The following is a 24502-nucleotide window of genomic DNA, read 5'->3' on the forward strand; positions in this document are numbered from 1 at the left end:
TCAATTCCTAACAATTTTCCTCACTACTTTCTACCAGTACTTTATTTTGTCTGCTTTCTTATAGCTGAATTAAATATATTTTGTGTAAATAAAGTGTAAATAAATGATTTGACAGTAGGCTACTTTTTATATAAGAAAAAAATAAATACATTATAATATACTACTAAGCTCTATTCTAATAAAACTATGTGTCCTCAGAAAGTGTCTTCCACTGTATGTGGCACAGCTGAGCACGAGCATTCTGGGAAAAGAAAAATATCAATTTATCAGTACAATAAACATTAATTCAACAGTCTTTTGTTTTTTTGGTATATAAAATGCTCGTTGGGAGCACTTATAAACAGTTGTAAACAAATAAAATAGGGAAAATCCGCCATGCTCTGTGTGGCAGTGCGCGCGTTCACACTGGTTGAAGCTGGCCGTGCGCGCGGAATCCGGATGTGATGAAAAAAGAAGAAGAAAAAAAAGTTTCGATTCGAATTTTCTTCAACTAACTCACGACTCCGAATCGACTCAGAGCAGTGCAGCTCACTGGAAATGTTTGTTTTAACGGAGTTTTCGTTTATCCTGAAAAGATCCTGAGCTGTTTTCTATCTATTTTTTGAACGGGGGATGAGATTTATTTTGTCACAGGATGATAAACAGGAGGCACCGTTGAAATGAAGCGGTGGAGTTTAAAACGTGTTTAAAAGGTAACTTTTTTAATGTATCATTCGTTTAAAGTAGCTTTGTGCGAAATGTTGTTAACTTGTTAACTATTTCGGCTGTTTGAGTGAGTGAATCGGCTACATGTTTAGCTTAAAGAAGTTGGGGGGGGGGGGGCAAAAAAATTTCCACTTGAGTTTAACGACGTCTTGCTGGCTGACGTCACTTTTCTCCTCAAAAGAGCACGAACGCTGAAGCTCTATGGCAATGTTTCATCTGTGGACACGCTTTACTTGTTTGCGTCTTTTCTGACAGGGTTGACGGCTGATACAAAAGGGTGGCTTGTGTATTTGTTTCGGGTGTGTTCAGTATCTCAACAAGAGGTCTGGCTCATGTCCGCGGAGACAGTGTTACCTCCGGAGGGGCCTGTAGGTCCGGACAAGCAACAGCATGAGACGAGTCTTCTGCTGGCTAACTCCCAAGGTGAGGGATGGCTGATTCACTGCTACTGACAGCTTTTCCATCAGCTTTTATTTACACACCTTCTAACAGAGATCAAACCTCATCTCTGCACTTTGCACATTCCGTCGCCCTTTCAAAAGCATGGACTGACATAGCAGAAGTAGGCCATAACATGTTGGCTGTATTCATGCACATTGTGTCAATTGTGTATCTATAGATTGTGTGTCTATAGTTAAGCTTTGTGCCTATAGATATAACAGAAGTTAAGCTTTCGTTATGCAAAGTACACAATGCTCATCCTTATAAGTGAAATGATCCTGAAGCTGTAGGAGCTGAAAGCAGTCGTAGAAGACAACTTTCTACTGTTTCTATTCGACTGAAGTGCCTTTCTGCTTTAAATAAACACTTTTTTTTAATTATTCTTTAATTGTGCAGTTACCTCAGAAGTATAATAGAGATCCCTAAGAAATGAGTTTTATATTATATAAACTGTGTATGGCCAAATGTATTTGGACACCTGACCATCACAGACGCACATGATTCTTCACCAAACCGAAAAAGTTGGAAGGAACACGATTGTATACGTTTTCTACAAACGTCTTTGTAGCTGTATGTAACATTAGGATTTACCCTCATTGGAACTAAGGGTCCCGATCCTGTTTCAGCATGACTGTGGTCATTTACACAAAGCGAGGTCTGTGAAAACATGGCTTGTTAAAGTTTAAGTGGACGAACTCGAGTGTCCTCCAGAAAACTCTAAACTCAAATCTATGGGATGAACTGGAACATTAACTGTACGTCAAACATCCTCACCTGACATCAGTGCCTGAACTTACTAACAGCTCTTACTGTAGCAGAGTGTACAAATCTATTGGAAAACCTTTCCAGAACATGAACATGGAGTGAAGGTCAGGTACCCGCATACTTATATAATATTTAATGTGACACACTATATAATCGCTGTCACTTTAAAATCTGAATATTCAGTGCTACTGCAAGTGTGCCCTAAATCAGTTATAGCTGTGCTAGATACGTAGCTACTGTAGGTAGCCACTGTATGGTACAACTGCCAGGGATTTCTCAGTTTAGCTGAAGTTTGTTGTTTTATCTGATATCGATTTATCCTCCCTATAATTTTTAATCTGATAAAACACACTGGGATTTTTTACATAGGCAAATGGGGTGTGTATAAGATAAATACCTGTATTAATGTTTTCTCCTGTTGTGTTTAGACTTTAACTGGTTTTAGCAATTTTGGGAAAGGATTAGTGACTGTTTCATCAAATTGAAAACTCGATTTTAGCTACATTTGTGTCATGCAGGAAACCAGAAATTCACTTCCAAATATATTATTATTATTATTATTATTATTATTATTATTATTATTATTATTATTATTATTATTATTATTATATATACTTAATAGGGGTTTCCATTAAGAATGCTAATGTTTTCATTCTTTTTCAAATTAAGGCTTGAGGGAGTGTTTCCAGGAACCACTACCAATTATAGTTTTTAATTAATTTCTAGTTGCTGGTGAGATGATCACATATAAAATAAGCTTTGTCTCATTTTTTTAGCCACTGAACCGTTAACCAGTCTATTTATAAAAAAGCATCATTGCATTACTGTCAAAAATAGCAAAGTAGGACAAAGTAAGCAATCACAGGCTTAGCCTGCAAATGGATAATCACAGGACCTTGAAAGCCTCACAGCTAACACTGGATTTCCCTTTTAGGTGTAGAGAATGGAACAATTTATTTCCAACTGTAATCACTAAATACTGTGATGCATTACAAGCTGGCCATATTGCAAGTGTGCATCGATTCATGAAATCATTGTCTGAATAAAGGCTTCCCATAAATCAGCTCTAGGCGCTGGTAACACCATATTCATTTACCTTAGTCTTGTATAATAAGCAGAACTCTGGGAAACACAGAACTAAAAAAAAAGTTGATGTTCCAGGAAAGGAGACATGTGCTCCTGATGACTCATACTGCATTCTCCGCACTGGGAGCTTTACATATGTGTCCATAATCTGAAACTCAAGAGAAATGGGAGCATCTCCAGAATATATGTGATGTAGTTTTAAAGTTAAAGTAATGAGGAATTGTCTCAGAATAGTGGGATTATAATTTAATATACGAGCCTACTTTTTTGTTGACGAACAGTTATTCTGAATAATCAGACATTTCTAGTTTCCGTGTTAAAATATGTAAACATTTAAGCAAGTCATTAGGTTCAATGTCATGTCAATGTTATGCTATTCGGGAAGGTGTATAAAAATGTAAAATTCACTTGTTCCTTTTATATTACAGTCGGTCATGGTTTTTGCTGACTTTTTGCTTGTGTTTTTCCTAGTTTAGATGAATACTGTCTTCATGCCTTTAAAAACTTTGGCAGGTATTGCATGCCTTGGAGCAAAGTTGAGAAAATTGGATCCAGAGGTCTGGCTTGGGCTTTAACTCATCGCCTACAATGTTGTGCAACAGTTCATCAAATAAATCTATTTTATCTGGCAATTTTATGTGGATTTTTTTTTGTATTCCTGATTCTGAAACAAATCATTGTTCATCTGTTTTTTGCTACTTTGGCTACCTTAAAAAGGGTGGATATAAGTTTAATGTGTTTTCAGATGGATTGTATGGAAGTCTCTGTAATATATTTTTTGTTTGTTTACGTAGACACATGCCAAACTGATGCCAAAGGATTGTCTGATACCACAGAAAAGAGCACAAATCCATCTCCCAGAGACCGCTGTATTGATGTGCAGGAGGACATGAGCACAGAGAGCCCTGCTCATGGTGACCCTATAAGAAGTAAGTGTTCATTTGTCGATTAAACACTGAGGTAGCAAATACAGTGCAAAATATTGCAACATTTACCTGCTTTCAGTCAGTTTTCTAAGTAAAAACTGCATTGGTGCATTGTTTTATTTTAACTTATATTGTAGCCCATGTGAACTGTAGTGGTGGAGAAACTGATTCAACCTTGCTGGAAAGATAAAGAGGTAGTAAAATGTGCAGTTATCTGCTGACTATTTAAACAACTCTCACTATTTCTTTTTTTTTACATTTGCAGCCATACATTGTATTCTGTTTGTCATACATTGTATTCTGTCATCACTTGCATCATAATGACTGTAATGGGGTCTGCTGCTTCACCCCCAACCTCTCAGCCTTCGCGAACTCACCTGTCAGTTAGACTCCTGAAACCGACACTCCCAATTAAAACGTTTCTCATTCTTTTCTCTTGATTTCTATTCTTGTCTATGATAGCAATTAACATCAAATTAAAATGGACATTATCATTTTTGGAATTGCTATTTTTCACTTGTATGTCTTTACCAACACATTTTATTTATTTTTATTTTCTGATGATTTATGTGTTGAATCACGTTGTTCTAGCTTTATTAAAAGTTATTAAAAATTCTTCACATACAATAGCGTAGTACATAATAGTGCTGCTTAAACAATAGGTTTAATTTCACATTGTGACAAAATTTATTATGATATCAAATATTATTTAGTCATATATTCCAGAACTAAATGTGTTTCTGATACAAAAACACACAGTTATGGGTAACGCCCTTGTCATGCAGTGAGATGAAATGATCACGCAGACAAAATACATCCTAAATATCGTGAGCAACAAAAAGCATGTACAGTAGTCTGATTAAGTGCTTCAGTTTGATTTATAGTCCATGCAAGCGTAATAGGACTGTTCATGGCTCTCTTTGACACTCTCTGAATAAATCACCATACCAGTCTTTTTAGGTGCTTTGTTTTATTAGTTCCTTTGTAAAGATCAGTGACATGTTTTAGCTCCTTGATGATCCTTCTGATGTGTCTGTCAAGGTTTTTGGTCACCTGGTGTCTTACTGTATTAATGTCACAATTTTGGTTTGAAAAAAGGTTTCCAGGAAAAGCAAATGCATATTTTATGTATCCCAGTCTCTGATCAATAGTGCACATAGCTTTTCTTCTATATATTCCTCAAATAACTTGTTGCAAAAATGTAGTTCAGGAGGAACACTTTAATCGTTATGCCTTGAGGAAGAAAAGTCAAGACTGGGATTACAAACATTGCACTGAGAAACAAGACAAGAAAGACCGGCAGACACAGAGATAGACAGGCAAAGAACAATATTATTATTATATACAAATAATTATTTTTTGACTAAATTGACATATAAACAACTTTTATACAAAATTGTATGATGTGTATATGGAATTGTATAAATGTATAAATATAGCTTCATGAATTGCATCTAGTCAAAATAAAGGCTAACCTTTTGTCTTGTTGCTAGGTTAAAGGCAGAAGTAAGTGTATGTCACACCTCCTTTAGTTCATTTGATGTAGTTTATTTTTATTATAATAGTATAATATAATTTAAAGTGATGGTGTGCTTCTTCCTTAAATGATGTGTATGATATATATCTAGATTGATAGGAGGCAAAATTCACTGCTAAAGCTACAGTGTTTTAGATCGAACTTATTCAATAAACTTATACAATACTATTTTAGTATTGAAAACAAAATGGTGTCTTTTTTTAATTTAACACTGCATTTCTAATGCATTGATTGATTGGATAAATTAATGAATCAGTTTGCAAGTTTATGTGGTGTTTAAAATCTTTTTTTAGATGCATAGACAGAGAAATGTTTTATAATTAATCAGATACACAATATTCAGCAGACTCTGATAAGCGATACTGCAGCATAAACTACAAAGCCTATAAAGCGTGCATGCTTAGAGCACATCTTGTAAAGAATCATTAGCATGTATATTAAGGTTTCTCAGAATCCATACACCGAATCCTATCACTACACATTAAATTAGTTGTAATTGTTACACTGTTTGCTGACAAACATTTTTGCATATATTCACTTCAACTCTGATATTCTTGTCTGTTATCTGCAGCGCTTAAGTTTAATTATGCAAATGGTGGATGTGAGTTAAGCGCCATAGTCTTTATGAGTAAAATGGTTGCAAAAAGAATGGCCTAATTCTTTATACAAAAAAAATCGGATGAAATTCGTAAGCAATTGATTTGAAGTTAATGTTTTTCTATATACAGCAATTTAATTGTATCATGCTTGATCATTTTAGATGTGGTTTCCTTTGCAAAGCCTCCTCTTTGAGAGCTGTATGAGTCAGGAAATCCCATTGTGGTTTGACATTGGCTTTGGCTGCCCTGGATCTGGGAAATACAGCTAAGGATTTGAGCTTGGTGAATTCAAAAGCCTTTCACATTGAGTAGCAATGATATGTTAAATAAAACCCAGTGTGCTCAGAGCCTGATAGTTTATGTGTGGTATGTAAAGTTGTATGTCGATTTTCTACCAATGAATTCACATCGATAAGTTTGGATGGAAAAGATGTTTAATTCCTGAATTCCCCTGCACTAGTAGGAAATAATTATGGAAAGAGATTTGAAACAGAGGTTGTGATTGGAAATTTCTCAACACTTGTTTATGGAGGGGAAAATTACTAACACACCCTCTTCCTACAGTTCCATTGTGTGGAGTACAAAAAAAATAGTTTGAAGAGTTTTTTTGCTGGATGTCGTCTAAAGCACTATTCGGACGGGACTAGTTTTACGTGGGGACGTGGAGTAATGCAATTTTACCTCAGGACGTCTGTAATATTAATTGGCCAATTCGCACGGGACAAGACATCTCAGTAAAACTAGCAGAAGTGGGAGGGGTAACTCGCTTTATGCACCACAGTAACCTCCTTGTCGTCATGTGCGTATGACGTTGCTTCCTGTTTCAAGCGCCTCCATGCTTGCAAAATGCGCCAAAAACTACTTTTAAACAGGAAATGACGGAATTTTACCGTACATATTTACAGCGGGTCTTTTCGGACGGGATTAGTATTACCTGAGGTAATTTTTCCGGACCTTTTTACAGAAGGTAAAAGTCGGCGTAATCTTTACTGACATTGTCCGTAATAATTACCGAGATGGCACATTCGGACGGGACTAAAATCACGAGAAGCTCTGGTAATAATTACTTTATCCCCACGTCCCCACGTAAAACTAGTCCCGTCCGAATAGTGCTTTAGAGAGTGTCTCTCTTTTCCTCTCTCTCTCTCTCTCTCTCTCTCTCTCTCTCTCTCTTGCACACGCAGACGCACACACACGCCAAAAGCATAATCTACAGTATACATCATCAGTATTATGTGACATATCCCCAAGATTTGTGTTATAGTTTTTAGATATAAAACTCAGTTGTTCACAGCACATGGCTAAGATTTTATATATATAATAGAACAGAACAGTTTAGGCTCACTAACAGCAATGAATTGCTTTCTTCTGACAAAATAGTTCATTACTTTGTATTATCATCTGCTCAACTGCACGTCTTTCTAAAACATGTTTTTATTAATAAACCTTTTACGACTGAAAGTTATGACTTAACTGTGCTGGCTCATCAAAGTGTGAAGTATTGAAGCAATATTCAGGCTAAAGTAAAGCTAAAGTCTTCCTGGGAAATTGGAGTTATTATTAAACCTGTGACAGACAAGTGTTATTGTGTCAAAATGAATTAGAGTCTATCATGTCCTAAAATAATCTGGGCCATGCAGATTGTGGGTGTGTGTAGGACACGTGGAATTTCTAAGCTTTGATTATTGGAAGCGGTGTATTTTTGTCAATTGCTTTGTTGCATTAGCTTTGCTGTATTAAAAGGTAGAGATTTTGCATATGTTTTCTGTCGTGTGATGAAATTTTTGTGACAGTGATATTTTAGCATTCTAGCATTTTATAAAATCTAAATTTTGTTTAATGTGCAGTGGGTTTGGGGCGAATGACAATAGCAGCGGGAAATAGGCTCATGTTGGCTATCGGGTCAGGTATTTTCAAATGTCTGTGGGGAGAATATAGTGTCTGCAGCTTTAAGATTGATGATTAATTTAAATTTGTTGCATTCAATTATGCGTTTCTTTTTGTCTGTATTATATCCTATACGAATCTTAACCTGCTGTCTGTCTTTGGAGCAGAGCAAAAAACATCTTTCTGTGCTGCATCTTATATTCCTGTGTCTGTGCTGTCAAACAGATAAAGCTGAGACTCTCAAATCAGGAACAGGGTTGAAAAAATAACGGTGTTTTCAATAGTTTCATTTAGAGCCACTTCACTAGACAAGTATCACATATATACACACATAGATACACACACACATGCATACATCATACATAAATTTACACATACAACCATACATACATACACACATACATACAACCATGCATACATACAACCATACAACCACACATACACACATACATACATACATGCATACATACATACAACCATACATGCACACTGGGCGATATGGCCTAAAATAAAAATCCCCTATTTTTTCACAAAAAATTTGATTTACGATTCGGATGGATTTTTCCTGTATTTACATATACACACCTGAGACAGATTCCAAGGGACCATCTGCAAAGTGCAAAATCCGAAAGGCGAATACTATAAAAACAGTCGTTAACTTCACTGTAATACACTGTACTGACACCAAATTCAGCTCACACACCACTGATATCCTGATAGTTATACTACAACACATATTTGGGGGGAATGTCTTTTTGTAAAATAATTTTTATGATTATTCATATAAACAAAACAGTACAGTGTATTACAGTGAAGTTATTGACTGTTTTTAAAGTATTAAAAACTTTGTGGTGTTCGCACATAGAAACTTGTGTATTTTGTCCAACGCGGAGGAAAGCTGATTTTGAGGAAAATTGGGTTGTAGCTGCCTCTCTACATTACTACGATAAAAAAGAGGTGTTATTTATGTAATAAGAGCGTTTAGCTCAGGAGTTATTGACTCGGGAATCTCGAATCTGTGAATATGTGGCCAACTTTACTTAAGTCGCAATACACAACATAAAGTATAATGTTTGTTGATGCGTATAACAGGAATTCACTGCATCCATGATCGCTTTCCAATGGGCCCCCTTCTTAGCATACTGGATACAGTTTGTAAATGTTTCTAAGACGGTAGGTTGTTTTTTGGCGCAGTGCTTGTGCTGCCGTGGTCTTTTTCATTTCGCAGGGCAGTGGGAAATTTGCTCCCACTCGACAGCATGCCTCTGTTTAAAGTGCTGCAGTAAATTAGTCATACTGCTACCTTTGCAAGCAACAGACTTTAAACACACTTTGCAGCGGGGTGTTTGTTTGTTCTGCCTCTGACGCCGCAAAACCGAACCAATTCCATATGACCGATGACACCGTGCCTTTCTTGGTAACGAGTTCTTCCCTGCTTGCTGCCATGTTGTTTGTGTATCCCTATGGCAAACGCGTGGGGGGAGGGCTGAGCCCATTCGAAACTACGGGAGCCCGGGGGGGAGTGACAGCGGATGTTAAAGAAAAAAACGATTTTCATTCAAACAAATCGATATAAACTACACATTTGAGTTAATTTATCACCCAGCCCTAGCACACATACAACCATACATGCACACATACAACCATACATACATACAGTACGTAACTCTTCAGCTGTTCAACACTGAGCATGTTCATATGTAGATTTTTCAAGCAATTCATAAAGTTGATACAGAAATCACTGGTTAAGGTAGTTAAGTGGGAATCTCACTTCTAGACTACTTTTTGACATTTCAGTCATGATAGAAGGCACATTTTTATAAAAGGTAAAGAGAGCTGTCAGACAAATTGATTGTGATTGAAATGGCTCTTTTCTGTCATGGTGCCCGATGTACAAAGACTGAGAGAAGTAGAGAGGCAGACACTGCACTGATTGGTGTAGAAACTGCATCAGTCAGTCTGCAGGATCAAATGCCCATTTGTATTAACTAATATTTAATGAGAAACACTACACTTTCTTTACTGACATTACAAGCCATTTAATGCAAAAGTTTTTAAAGCTTTTGCTTCTTTTAATCATGCCTGTGTATGACGTTAACAAATAACACCGCAGTTAAGTAATGCATTAAATGTTTAAGTGCCAGGTCATGGACAGCTTTACATATCAGAACATTTATAGTTCCCATATTTAACACATAAAAGCAGGATTTTCTTATGTTGCCTTTCATAAGGATTGTATTTAAGCGTGTATCAGGATAAAAACATGAACAAAAGCTGATAGATAGCTGATAGATAGATAGTTCTAAAACATACTTAATTTAGCATGTTTTAGAACTCTTAAGCACACCGAGATGTTTCTTAGTTTTCATAGCAAACATGCTGTCAGGCATGTTCTATCGTTTCATTAGAAAATTCTCATTTCATAATGTGTTTATTGCTGGTTTGAAAAGAAACAAGAGCAGTGTATGAAACTGTTGTTCACATGATTTTATGGTCTCCTGAATACCAGCTAGAAATAACTATGCTTCGGTGGTTATCCTCACAAGGTTACATCATTCTCCTGATAATTGTGCAATGGCTCTGGTTATGTATGTTATGTGTTTTTCACTTCATTATCAGGAATACTGCTGAATAAAAATAGTTAGAGATAGAATCAAATGTACATTGGTTGGTGTTTATGATTTCTGTGGTTATGAAAGAATGAAGTGGACTAAAATTTAATCTCGAGAACACGAATTTGATACATGTGTACTTTTGATGGTGCACTCCTTTTGGAAAAAGAAACAGCAGTCTAATGGACCTGATGAGACCTCAATATGGTGCTCATGACTACTTAAGCTCCGATTGCGTACAAAATGTATTCATTTGACAACCCATTTTCATCGCATAAATGGCAGGCACTAATCTTTTAGGATCTTTGTGGTTATTTTTTTCATTTCTTCACGCTAAGAAAGGTAATTGTAAAGAATTTGGTTTAAAAAAGAAACGAAAGACTATAGCAGCATATGTTTTACTCACACCTGCGTGTTCTAATTACTTTAGTTTTAAAGAATGGTTTCATATCTTTCACGTTACACAGAATGCTAATTTGGTCTGATCACATGTCTCCAATGCAAGGGCCCATTAGAACAGAAGGCTAATTTTCAAGTGATTACTTCACAGTGGGTCATGAAATCAAAGCGGTATAAATAGGGTGAAATGCTAGCACAGAGGTTGATTAAAATGGCCATTGTGATTCTACCTCTGTGATAATTATTTCCTCATTGTCTTGGGTGTAGATACATTCATATGGAAAATTTCAAGCATTTTAATTAGCATTCTGCCAATGCCCAAGGCCTTTGAAAGAATTTATGTGCGTTCGATTTAGTCCAATTATCTCATGCATGCATCCATTTCTTACCATGTAATCATAGTGTGTTTGACTTTTCTTAACTTTACAATAACATTGTCATTGCGCTGAAAAAAAATAAAGAACCTCAACCTTCTTACACAAGGTAAGCTTGTTTTAAAAGGAAAGTTTACATATGGAAATATACAGTGGATATCATGGCCACTGTGGGGTTTGCCATCTACAGAAAGCCAGTATTCTGTGTGAGAATTGTGAGCTATTTTACAGCAACACAGAACAAGGCCTGCCTTAGAAGCATCCATATCAAGAAATGGTGCTTTTCAGCAAGGGGGAGGGAAAAAAACACTTCAAATGATAGTAGAGCAGTGGGATTACTGGCCTTCTAACAGGGTTTTGGCTTCAACATTAAGGTTAAACCCCTTTTCTATTACAGAGCTCTCTGGTGATGTGGCCCCCTCTGGCCCTGCATGTTTGCAGGTTCACTGGCTCTGTAGTAGGTCATTCCGTCAGGCCTCTGATCACTCAGGGGTGACCAGGGAGCCGAAGTGCACACAGCGCTAAAATCGATACAGCCGTCTCCCTTTAAATAGCCACTCAGACACACGAGCTCCTCTGTCTTTTAACCCGATTTTTAGGCTTAAGGTCTTGATTGGCACCCTAAAGCCAGAGCTCACTGACCCACAGCTGTCATATTAGTGCTGTTAATGTTAGAGATTGATACCGAGCAAATAAAGGAACCATGTCTATAGATATTTTTATGAACTGTCCAGTCTCAAGTGGATTGGAGAGAAGTGCTTCTTTCCCAGATCCCATTGTCTCTTTTTTTGGCCACTGATACAAGACACATTGTACTTGTGTCTGTTTGTAAAGCTGATATGCAGTATCATGCTATCGAACTCTTCAGCTAGTTTTTTGACGAGTCCTCAGCACTGGATGATTTTTTATTTTACTTTGTTGGAATCTGAGAGTCATCTGCTTAACTGAAACTGAAAATATATTCAATTTTCCATCCTGCACCATTCACCACTGTGTTGTTGAGTTTTTGTTTGGAGTTGTTTAGGAGGCTGGGTGGAGCATGTTGGTGCTGGCAGCTGCCTCAGCTGCCTGGTCTGAGTCATGTCATAAGTGATCATTCTGAGAAAATGTGGTAGCTGAGTAAAAAGGCTAAATCTGTACAAGATGTGCATTTTACTGCTGCACTTTTTGGTAAAGTTTTGTATTTATTGCATTTTTCTCTTTTCCCGGAGTAGACACAGATTATAAGAAAAAATGCCTTAGAGATTAGTTTAGAAAAAAGAGAAACCTACACATCATTTATTTTTAATTTTACAAGCATTATCCCAGTGTGGTAGTTGAGTCTCTACAGTTTGCATTGTCATGATGATGGCACAACAAAAAAGAGACTTTGGAGCCTGGATTCAAGTTCTTGAAAAGTGAATACGATTTTTCTCAGTGCATGTCATTTGACACAAATTGTCTCTCACTGAATGAGGTAATGATTTCTATAGCAGTCAGACATGTTAATCGCCGTAAATACAATTTTGAAATCAAAGAATGATTGATGATTGCCTTTGCTGTCCCTGGAGCTGCAAAAGATTTTTTCCATAACACTCCCCACTCTTGTCTTTCAAGTTGCCTTCTCCACTGTAAAATGTAATTAAGCAGAACAAGGTCCGAAGGGGCTGTTTTTTTCCACTCAATCAGCAGCCAAATTACCAAATTTGAAATTAGTAATTCCCAGATGCCTGGCTTTCCTAGTCATTATTAAAGAAGGAAAACGAGAGAGGCAGACACACAAGTGGATAAGTGTGAATGGGGGTGATTTGGAGTATCAAACACTTGTCAAGAGTCTGGTTTATACAGCAGGTGTATATAGCACCTCCACATTATGGGCAATTTATTTGAAATTTTTATCAGTTTATTTGACGGGATAAATTTCAATGATTGTCACAAAATATAAAAAGGTAGTATGACAAAACAATTAGGAAATTTGGCCTTGTTTCATTGTCTGACTCAATGTTGGAGGCACTTTATTTTGATCATGCACAGAAAAATACAAAAGGTGTACAAATCGATAGTGCAAGAAAATCTTGGTAATGATTTTCGTTTTTAGAGTGACCATGCAAATTTAATAAAACACTCGATAGATTATTTTTGAGAGAGTTGGAGTAGATTAGCAACCGTCACCAGAATAAAGCAGTTACTCCCAGTTTACGCACACCAGGCATAACATACGTACTTGCTTAGGTGTCCAAATGCTTTCGTGTGGCTTTTTTTTTTATTTGCTTCATTTCAGCTTCATATCTGATATCCCACTTTATGATTTCCCACTATGTTCTGCATTACCTTAAGTTTAATGCCCACCTCCAATGTGATCTGAGAACACTATTTTTAAACCCCAGTAGTCAGTAAAGGAAGTCCTTGCAGTAGAGTTGGAAGGTCAGCTCATGTATTAGCTTTGATGTGCCAAAAGAAATTTGAAGCCTCAATCCTTTGTAATAATATTCATTATAAAATATTTTTTTATTATTTACATAATCCCATTGTTTTCGAGTTTGAAAACAATGGGATTATCTATAGTTTTATAGAATCTATAGTTTTTAATGAAAATAATGTTGCTGTGGATGGAATAGAATGAGCACGTGGAATGTTTGGAGGAAATAATGCCCCTCCAGGCTGTTTTTATAGAGGACAGAAGCTTGGCTAGTAAGTCACTGCATATTTGCAATTGAGACTTTCATTTGTGGGCAGATGCAGGAAGATAAAGTATTTCTATTTGGTTATATTATGGAAAAGAGATCATGATAAATTATATAGAAATTAGAAAATGAAAATTTGTGTTGGTTTATTTGATTTATCCTTAATATACAGCACTTCAGTCAGGAGAAATTAAGGGACTGTACATACAGTTTTAGTTAGAGATTCTAGAAATACATGCAGCATTGTGTATATTTTCCGTTGGTAGAGCCTTAATTGTTGCTACACATTTTTAGGAGACAATTAGATATTTGTTATTTGTTTGTTTATTTAGCTAGATGACTTCAGTGAGGTGACTGATGATTTACTGAATATTAACGATGGAATTTTCTGTAAACAAATCTAAATACAGGATAGAAATCTAATGCTATTTGTCATTTGTATATGTGTGTGTACCTGTTGGTGCCTTAATGCTCACCCACAACCTCCCACATGACACTTTTTTCTTTTTTTTTCTTCTTTTTTAAAAGCAGTCTTTGTTTGTGTTGATCCTAGTCATTGATATTCACACACGTTTTGTTCTTGGGAGGTCTGTGATGCTCTGGCTCTGTGTCTTTGGGGTACAATTTTAAATTCTTTCAATGGAGCCATTTTCTGCGACACAAAAACGGTGGTGTTTATATACAGTTTTACATAGAGAGCGGCACAGCAGCAGTGCCGGTTCACTCCAGGCACCTTCCGCACGGTCCCTGTGTGGGGTATTCGCCAAACACATGGTGACAAATGGCAATTATATTTGTGTGTTCTTCATGAATCCATCAAACATTGGCCTTTTAAAAATGCTCCCAAGATATTTCAGCCTGTCAGATGCAGGGGACCAAATTGGGATGCTGCTTAGACAGTCAAGAAGCACTCGCCCCCAGTTTGCCCGTGATGTGTTTGACAGAGTGAGCAGAGGAATACCATGTATTATTCAACTACAAATGTACACTCTCAACAGTTGTTGATGTGTTTGAAGCAGAGCAGTTAGAAGTCCAATTTGAGCTGTCCCCCCATTCCCTTTTCTGAACATGTTGTTATAATGCATCTTGTCAGCTTGCATACAACAGTAGTCAGTATGTTTTTCTGTTTACCTGCATCTGTTTGAGTTAGCCATGTTTAGGGCTCTTTACTTTGCGTTTGGATGTTGTAAACGCAATACTGTCCTGCATTAGACTACGTCCTTTGCTGCTGTTCAAAATTCTTTTGAGTATTTTGACTAACTCTGCTAAAGCTGAGTCTGTGTCCATTTTGACTTCTGAAGAATTGAAAATGTAACCTGACATTTTTTTCTTTTCTTTTTTTTTTTCCCACGGCTTCCTTATAGTGGTAAGGAATGTGCCTTATCTGGAATGGAAAACATCTTAGATGGCAACAAAACAAAAGTTGACTTAAGTCCATAATAATGTTGGCTCATGCACACATACAGTACATACATACATACATAATAATGTTGGCTTATACCTCCTAAAATGTACAATATATATTTTTGTGATGCTCTGTGTTAATAAGATCCTGGTTGCAGCCATGGTGCTATCTGAAGAATATTCTATTGAGAATTTAGTATTATTTCTCAGTTTTTTTTTATTGTGCTCCCAATTCATTAACACTCGGAAGTTCATTTAAAATTTGACTAACAGCTGTGTGGACTAATAGGCAGGAGCTTATTGGGCATGCCTGCTGTTGGATAGCTCTGCTATGAAGATGCATGTAGATGGTTGGCCCTCAAATGTCTATACTTGTTTAGGAGTACTTGCATGTAGATTGGCGAGAAGATAAAGATCCAGGCTCGGCCTGAGTTTAATTGCATTGTTTTACATTTGCATTCCTGTCAGAGATCTCCCTCGGTGATGTGTTGTTAAAAAGCAGTGGGCTGCATTATTTTGCCCCCTCTTGTTAACCGTAATTGCACTTGTTGGTGTTCTGATGATTCAGAAAATACAAGGAAAAAGCTCTTCCCTGGCTGACTTCATTGAAAATTTCAGTTGTATTTCAAATCAATGTTTTGATGCAAGCTGTCAAAAAAAGTTGCCTTATGATTACTGCTGTGTAGACTTGCACAAAGAAAATGCAAAGTGAAATTCCAGAATGTACAGGAGCAAAAGAAGATGAATAATTCAGAGCTCAATAAGTGTCTGTGGTGTGACTCCTTCACTGATACAAATAGTGAGGAAGGCAGAGCTCCCAGGAGAGCTAAATACACAGGAGATCTTCCTGCTGAAGATGCTCCTGTTTCATCAGGTAGATCAGCTCATTCCAGCACCTACTTATGCCTGTAACACATGTGTAGGCTGTAAGTAAATGAACATCATGGCAGCGTGGACCTTATTATGAGCAGAGACAGCATGAAACTCACATTCTCAGTCACACATTCTCAGGCTGCTGTTCTGGATTAACAGACCTCTGATAATGGATCACAGCGAGTGTTTTCTTTACCCGGACAAATCCAAATTTTGTGTTTTTTAAGCTGACACAAGTAGAATAAGCTTTTTCTCTATTACAGTAGCACCTCTTCACAAATGGGCTGCGTCACCCAAATATTGACTTGGAAACGGCTCATTTGAGGTTTGCTGAAGTTTACACCTGAATGCTTTTTTTAATCATGTATTCCAGTGTATATACCAATATATGCCATTTTTAGGTCTAGGCCATCACAAAAAGAGCTCTAGATGTGTTAATTAGGGACTGAAGTTAGGGATTGAATCATTTGTTTTGGCTTGTTAACCACTACATTGATTTTGACGAAGCTTAGAGCATTAGGTGTGAAATTAGCACATGCTACTGTGTTTGCTAATAAGAGGCCAAATGGGTAAAATATTTTGAATATTTAATAGCTGAAATGTCTTTAGATATAAGGCCAAGGACGCTAATATACATGGTACAGTATATGATATACACATTCTTGTATCTGCAATTTGACACCCACAGTCTAATTTTTTTTTGTATTATTATCTCTCTCTCTCTCCCTCTCTCTCTCTCACCCTCCTATATGTGCACACGTGTTTGTGTGCATGTGTGCAGCCCAGCCTCAGCCCAGTGATGGAGAGGCCACACGGCTGCACAATGGCCTCCACCCAGGCATGAGCAATGGCCATAGGACTCCACCAGGAGCCACACAGCCTGCAGCCCCTTCTGCCTCCTTTTCTGAGATGAGGAAACCACCACCTCCTGTGTCTCAGCGTGTGCAGAAAAAACTGCGCTCTAGCCTGTCCGTCAACAGTGACAGCAGCAGGAGGAGCAAAGGCAGTTCCACAGGCTCCCACAAACCTGGCTCCTCTCCAGAAGGTAAGCAATACTATACACAGACATTCTCTCTCTGTCTTGTGCACACATGCGCACACACATACATGTTTATAAGATTAGAAACTTTGGATAATTATTGCACAACCCCTTCTTGCTTCTAATTGGACTTGAAAACTAACCACAACCATAAATAACTATTTTTTTTTGAGTCATTGCTCACAAAGCTAAAATTGTGCAAGGTCTTTGATAAGCCAAAAAAGCAGCTAGCACCTTGTCAGGTCAGATGATGATTTGAATGCAGTAATGAAGGAGCTCACCAGTGCATTAGTAATGGTCACCAAGGTGTGACCTTTTAACAAGGCCTGGGAAAGTGGGGGGTCTGCCATATGTCAGCTCCACCTCTGCATGGGCCCTCGCTCTCCTCTCTCACAGTGTCCTCTCATTAAGATCTGCTTTGTGGCTCTGCAACACACACCTCAACTCTCTCTCTCTCTTTCTCTCTCTCTCTCTCTCTCCCCCCGTCTCTCACACACACTTTACTGTCTCACACACCCCCACTTTGGCTCAGTGCTCTTCCATGCTATACTAACATTTCTTATAAAGCACATGTCCATAGTGTAGTTAAATGTGGCATCAGCTCAAGTTGAAAACAGTGATTTAGTTTACCTTAAAAAAAAAAAGTATTTTGTTGTGCTTTTATTAAATATGAACGGTGCCACATGCTTTTTTTTTTTAATAGTTCGATTACGGTAGAGGAAGATTGCGGCATAGATTTTTTTTTTTTTGTCGCTGCCGATTTGACAGAAGTGTCTGTTTTTAATAGCATCATACCATCAACTTGTTAATTGGTGAGAGAGAAAAAAGCCACTTCAATAAGTCTCATTACTGCTTTTGTGTCTGTTATTTGTAGCATTGTGGTCTAAATCAATATGCTCACTCAAGTATCTATTTCCCTCTGGAGAACAGCAATCTGTTGTGTTTTAATGTTTACATGGATTACCATAATCTGTTTGCATGGGAAATTAGCTACTAAACAGGTGGGAAAGCAGAAGAATAAAGCCTTACCAGGAGCCACTCAGGGGATTTTGCTTTTTTGCATTCTTGGCTTGTATGTCTTGGCACTAATATTCAGCTGTGATAACATCAACCCTGTTGCAATTAATTGAGAGCTGCTTTGTTTTGTGAATAGGTTAGAAACTTTACTGATCGTACATTTCTCTCGTAAGCATTTACTCATTTCTACAAATCTAATAAGTGCAACAGAATCTACTAGAAAGCTGCTATTCGATATTTGATATTTCTATATTTCTGTCTTGTGTGTCCCCTCAGATTAGCCAAGAAACTTCTTACTTTTTTAGAGCTTATCCTTGGCTGTGCACTGTGCTATCACAAATGTTTAACATCTAGCAATACGTGCATGACACGTGAGTTTTTTGTGGTGTCCTATCAGCAGTTATCTGATGTTTGCCATCGTCCTGCTGGTGCAGCTTTAAATTTGATCCAGTTGTCAGTACATTATAAGTCTCTCTCCTCTTGTCTTTTGCTTCCACTGTCATTCAGGGTCTGAGGCAGAAGATGAAGTCTTTCTTCATTTCAGTGTTCCTACACAATTCACTGTTCTGTGCCAGATCTATCTTGTTTTATGTCAGGCTGCCCCTCTTTTTGATGTTAGCCTCTGGGTTCTTCCAGATGTCTCATACTGTTTCCTCTGCAGCGCTCAGACTAGTTTCGTTTTTCTTAAACTCTGAGCTTTTTCAGCTACAGCTGACATTAAGCATAACATGTTCCTAGGAGTGATGTCAGTTTTGCAGGGCTGCCTGTCTCCTGCGTATATTACCCAGCCTCTCATTCCTTAAGATTCATAATAATCACTGCTGATAAATTATGCATCCAAGAGAATGGATAAAGCACTGTATCACATTAATCTATGTCTAGAAACTACCAATAAAGACCTGAGAAAAAGTTATGAACTTTAAATATGAAGTTGAAGAGTGTTTCATCAGTACTTTGTTATTACATTTTCATTCATTGTAAACAGTCAGTTTAATTGATAAGTCACAATTAAGGACAGTGTCATGGTTTTAGGTTATTACACCTGTCTATTGAAACCCATGTGCATGCGAGTAAGGTTATTGTTCTACCACGTGACTTCTCCTTTAAAAAAAAAAATCACTTTGATTAAACAAACATGAGTATTCAGGGGTCTTGAGGCTGAGCTTTACTCTTTATTCTTCATATAGTAGCTCCAGTCAGTCTGAGTATTCTCCCTGACAGCTCACCATGAACCGATGAAAGCCATGCAAATGTAGTGTTTTTTGGAATGACACCATCAAGTCCATTTCTCTAAAATATGTATCAAATCCAATTACTTGGCTCATAGTTGGAAGAAGTATAACCAGCAGGGTGCTGTTAGTCTCTTAAACACTAGCTCTATATCCCTGTGTGATGTGCCTCTAATGAAAATTAACTTTGTGAATTTTTGTTCAGAAAGCTTTAAAATCTCCAGTTTTTTAGTTACAGATCAGTCTTGCTGTTAGAATTGCCCGAAGTGGTTATACTAGGAAGCATTTAAGTTTTAAACTTGGGTAGGTAGACATAATAGCATATTTATTCTACCGACCTAGTGAATAAAACTGCATCTACTATGTCATTTATGTTATTTGTCATTTATGTGAACACCTTCAGCTGACCATTGTCAGAAAAAATGACCCAAAAACCTGTCATCTTGCACATCTGTAATTTGAAATGATGTGCTGCATCCCTATAAGAGGCCAGTAGAGAGGTCAAATGTTAATCAGGGATGAGAGAAATGGTAGCATTAGGGCAATTTGTGAGGGAAAATCTCGGACACTGCTAATCAGCTTTACGTGATCAGGCCTGTGCTTTTGCATGATGATAACCCCATTATTTCCAAAGCTACTAATCATCCCTAAAGTGGAATTCATTCCTTCGAATTTCCTTGATTTCTTTCCTCTTTCCTCCCTGCTTAGCTGGAATCCTCCCTACTCTCACACAGCCATAGCCCCACACATTTATGTTGAGAAGTCAGTTAATTATGCATTTCCAGTGCATTTTATCTGCAGGGTTTGAAGCACATGTAGTACACTGTTGATGTCCTGCAGGTTTACTATATAAAATTGATGATTATGCTGCACATTTTGGTTTACTGATGTTTTTTCCTTTGCTTATTGAACTGTTTTCTCATAACTGGCCGGTGGGAGCAGACTGTTGTGTGCACTGCATCCTAGCCTGCCTGTTCTGCGAGTTTCTCAACCTGTGCAACATGGTGGTGGCTCAGGCATCATGCGGCGCCTGCACATCAGAGGCTTGCTGCTGCTGCTGCTGTGCAGACGACCTGGGAGACGACTGTAACTGCCCCTGTGACATGGACTGTGGCATTATGGATGCCTGCTGCGAGTCCTCTGACTGTCTCGAGATCTGCATGGAGTGCTGTGGCATCTGCTTCCCCACATAAAAGCTCTGTTTGCCAGTAGGTATCACATGGAGACAGAGACATTCCTGTGTGTGAAAGTACATGTGCCTGTATGTATGTATCGTGTTCTTGAAAGTATGCATGCATGTACACACTCTTACATGAAAGATACAAGTCTGGCCTCCATCCAGCTGAGCAAACAGATGCTTCATCAGTTTAAACAGATTATACATGTTCTGTTTTTTTTTGTTTGTTTTTTGTGTATATATAAAGTTTAAAGTAAAATCATGACTGTCAGTTACTACATTATCTCTAACTAAGACATACTTATTTTGCTCCAGAATTGTTGAAAACTTTAAAAAAAACATAGGCAAATCTTACTTTCTGAGATAATTATTACACCCAGCGATTTAAAATGAATTGTAGAAACTGCTTACACTACTTTAACCAGTGTACCTTTGACAAGCACACTGTTCAAGATTGAATTCAAGCTTATAACACATTCCAGTGCAGAATTTGAGAGCGTGATCGTGATTATTGCATGAAGAGTCATGTGTCTTTCTCAGATGACATGTTTTTGGTGAAGGGAAAAAAGGGAACTGTATTCAAGGAAAAGAGAACAATCCCATAGTAAAATATGTTATGACTTTTACTAAACTCTAGGATATTAACGTCCAAATCAGCACTGAAGATTATTGCTATCTGATCGCACATTTGACCGCTGTTGAAAATCTTTTTGTCTGAATTAAAAAAGGAAAGTCCACATGCGCAAACCTGGGAATATAAAGGTTTCAACAACTTTAATAGGCTTTAGAGAAAGATGCTCTGTGCTGTAATTTTCTTTGTAGTAGGCTTTACCAAAAATATTTATTTCATACCAAATAATTGCTTTTTATTAAAGCTGAAAAGAATTCCCATATGAGAGGGAGAGAGAGAGATATAGATATAGATCTATAGATGTATAGATATAGATATATAGCCGGAGAATCCCATTCACTGCATGTGTCATTCAGAATATATTTATATTTGCTCATGTTCATAAATCATGTCAATAATTCTGGAGATGTCCTTTCTTGACAAGGTCCAACAGTGGTGTTTCGTGTCTTACCTACTAGTTTAACTCAGTTTAAACCATGATTTTATATTTCTTGTGTTACTCTAGATCACATTAGAGTAGGCTTCTAACTACTATGCTCTAAATCAACACTGTAATTTCCACAGATTCACGTCTCTTTTATATATGGCAGAGGGCAAGGCTCTGCACATGTTTCATGGGTATTTCTGTCTGTTTGGAAAGCTTTCTTAAAGCATTGTCTACTGTATCTTGATTCATTACAGGTCTATACTTTTGAGTGTGATGGAAAGACGTTAGGAAGGAATAATGAACGATGATTCAATTGTGGAGGAAATAAATGTACTGTAGATAGTTCTTTGTACTTAACAACATCAAATCCTGTTCATACTCAATTTCTCTTTATTTCACTCAGTCTCGAACTTCACTACAATCTAAACTTTCTTTTTAACTCCTGTTAATGTAAATGCATAGTAGATTCTTGTCTTAAATACTGGACATATTATTCAAAACAATAAACATTCCTGAACCAGCGTTTTTGAGGTTGGTTGTACATGTAGTCATTAATCTAGATGAAATGATTGAATTGATTTTATATGAACAGTTACATTTTATAGTCCTAATGGCCCTTATTTATTATCGTTGCTTACAGTGTTCAGACTCGCGTCTAATCAGAGTGTGTGGGGAAAATATTTGAACATTCCACTTTACCAATGTTTGGTTTGTAGTTAAATCATCAATTAAAATATTATTATAATGAAGATTATCATCAATAATTCTATTTAATAAGTAGAATGGTATAAGTAGTAACAAAAAAAAAATCAAATCAGAATTGCGATTATGGGATCCTTGTACACTAATAGAGGTAATAGGTTTTAGTATCGCTACACGTATGAAACTGATTTATCATTTGTGCTCTTTTTGATATTGTTCATTATTTCCCTGGATCTGACAAAATTCCATTCAACAATCTTTATACTCTCATCTGTGCTCATTTCTTTTTAACTTTGATGGATAAGGGCTATTCCTTTGTGTTGATATGTTTTGGTACGGCTTTTTTTTACGGTGTTTTTGTGAAAACTGACTCATCTCTTCAATGTAAAAGACATACTTGCTTAACTGCACTTTTCCAAGAGGGATATGATTGGAATTAGTAAATAGCAACGTTGGATGCACTAAACTGCTTTTTTTAATCTCAAGACTCTCAGAGCACAAGCAAAACTATTTTTTTTATATATGTATATATTTTAGCTCTGAGCCACTGCAGGGTAAATGTGTGTGTTTGGTGTACGACAATTTGGTAAATACATTTTGTAGACTGATTATTAACCCTAAATGTACCAGTAGTTTGTTTGGTGTATGAAATGCTTGAAATAACAGGGCACTTCTTCAGCAAACTGTATCTGTACTTGTGTTGTTTTTTTTGTTTGTTTAATTCTTTAAAAAAAAACAAAAACTAATAAACCCATTTTTATGTTTTAAGTGCCAAATTTATTAAATATGACAAAATGTGAATAATTTTTTTTAGCTTTTGCATATTTATCCTTTGGCATTTGGTATGTACAAGCAGGGTCCAGTTTTCCAGAAACGTTATAATGTCACGTTTTAACCTTATGTATGTTATGTTTTCTTTATTAGATTCTTCAGTGATATTGTTTGTCAGCATTTATTGTACTGCATTCTTTTGGAAATCATTTTATTTGATCTTTCTCTTCCTGTAGTCATCTTAACTGCAACTTTTTTTTGTCATACAATATAAGACGCTTCGCTTGCTTTTGACACACTAGACACTATCTTTTTATTTGTTTAAAAATGTTTTGTTTAACAAAAATATGTTTTGTTTGATCTTTTTTTTTTTTTTTTTTAAATAATAAAACTGTATTTGAGCCCCAACTCTTAATTGTAAGTAGATACTTGAGATGTATTTGGTCCTTTGTTTCCTACCTACAGTCCTGTTCAGTATTTGCTATTGATCTACCCATTATTCTACATTATAAGGACAAAAGCTTGTGGACCTGACTATCAAATTAGTCTTGTCACAGATTTTGTGATCTCCTTGCACTGGAACTAAGGTGCCCACAAAAGTTTTATTTAAATTTTCGGATTTTTGTTTCATGAGGTTAGAGTAAAGCCTAAGATAATAATCTGCTAGACATCACACAGCTTGTGTTAGTCTAAGTATCCCTTTGTCAGTGATAAAAAGTGACCAATCATGTGGATCTCTCACACACACACACTGAATCACAACACGGTATAGACTCTCTGTTGTATGAGGGCTCTATTTGCCCGTTGCATCTCCGTACTTAGCCCTTTGCATCTCCGTAACTTAATTAAGCCCAGAATTGTCCCCTTCACTGTTTTTTGCACAGATACAACTCTAATCACTATAAAGGATTTTTGTTCTGTTTTTCCAAATGCTCTTACTTGTACCATGACTACCAGTGCTTCCTTGAATTGTGTTTTTGTGCTTTTCTCAGGTTGTTTCCTTTACCCTATTGAACAGATCTTTAGAGACCACCCAGTGTCTTTGTTCTCACTAGCAAATAAATGTCAGTCACTGCCCTCTAGCACAAATTGCAGCTTTTTTCACTATTCTTGCATCACAGGCAAAATCGTCACTAGTGTGTTTGGCTATAAGGTTAATATTTGCCCCAGTTGCATAATACAGCGATTTGAGTTACTAATGCCTTAATGCCGGGAAATAATGACCAGGCTTTTACCCT

General features: G+C 36.9%; 1 protein-coding gene across 3 annotated transcripts in view; it reads left to right on the plus strand.

Moving 5' to 3' along the window:
- Window positions 1-400: 400 nt before the first annotated feature.
- Window positions 401-24502, plus strand: part of mdfic (MyoD family inhibitor domain containing) — a 33023-nt gene continuing 8921 nt past the window's right edge. The window contains exons 1-5 of one of the 3 annotated variants that reach the window (XM_027151413.2): window positions 401-692; window positions 961-1128; window positions 3792-3926; window positions 17053-17316; window positions 18835-20462. In XM_027151413.2, the coding sequence (XP_027007214.1) occupies window positions 1038-1128; window positions 3792-3926; window positions 17053-17316; window positions 18835-19022 (678 nt within the window). In that variant the 5' untranslated portion in view covers window positions 401-692; window positions 961-1037 and the 3' untranslated portion in view covers window positions 19023-20462. Of the gene's footprint in view, window positions 693-960; window positions 1129-3791; window positions 3927-17052; window positions 17317-18834; window positions 20463-20498; window positions 23673-24502 lie in introns of those variants that run through there. The other 2 variants (XM_027151412.2, XM_047804003.1) reach the window with 2 other exon arrangements.

Source organism: Tachysurus fulvidraco, chromosome 19, assembly GCF_022655615.1.
Source record: "Tachysurus fulvidraco isolate hzauxx_2018 chromosome 19, HZAU_PFXX_2.0, whole genome shotgun sequence".
In the NCBI taxonomy this organism is placed as follows: domain Eukaryota; kingdom Metazoa; phylum Chordata; class Actinopteri; order Siluriformes; family Bagridae; genus Tachysurus; species Tachysurus fulvidraco.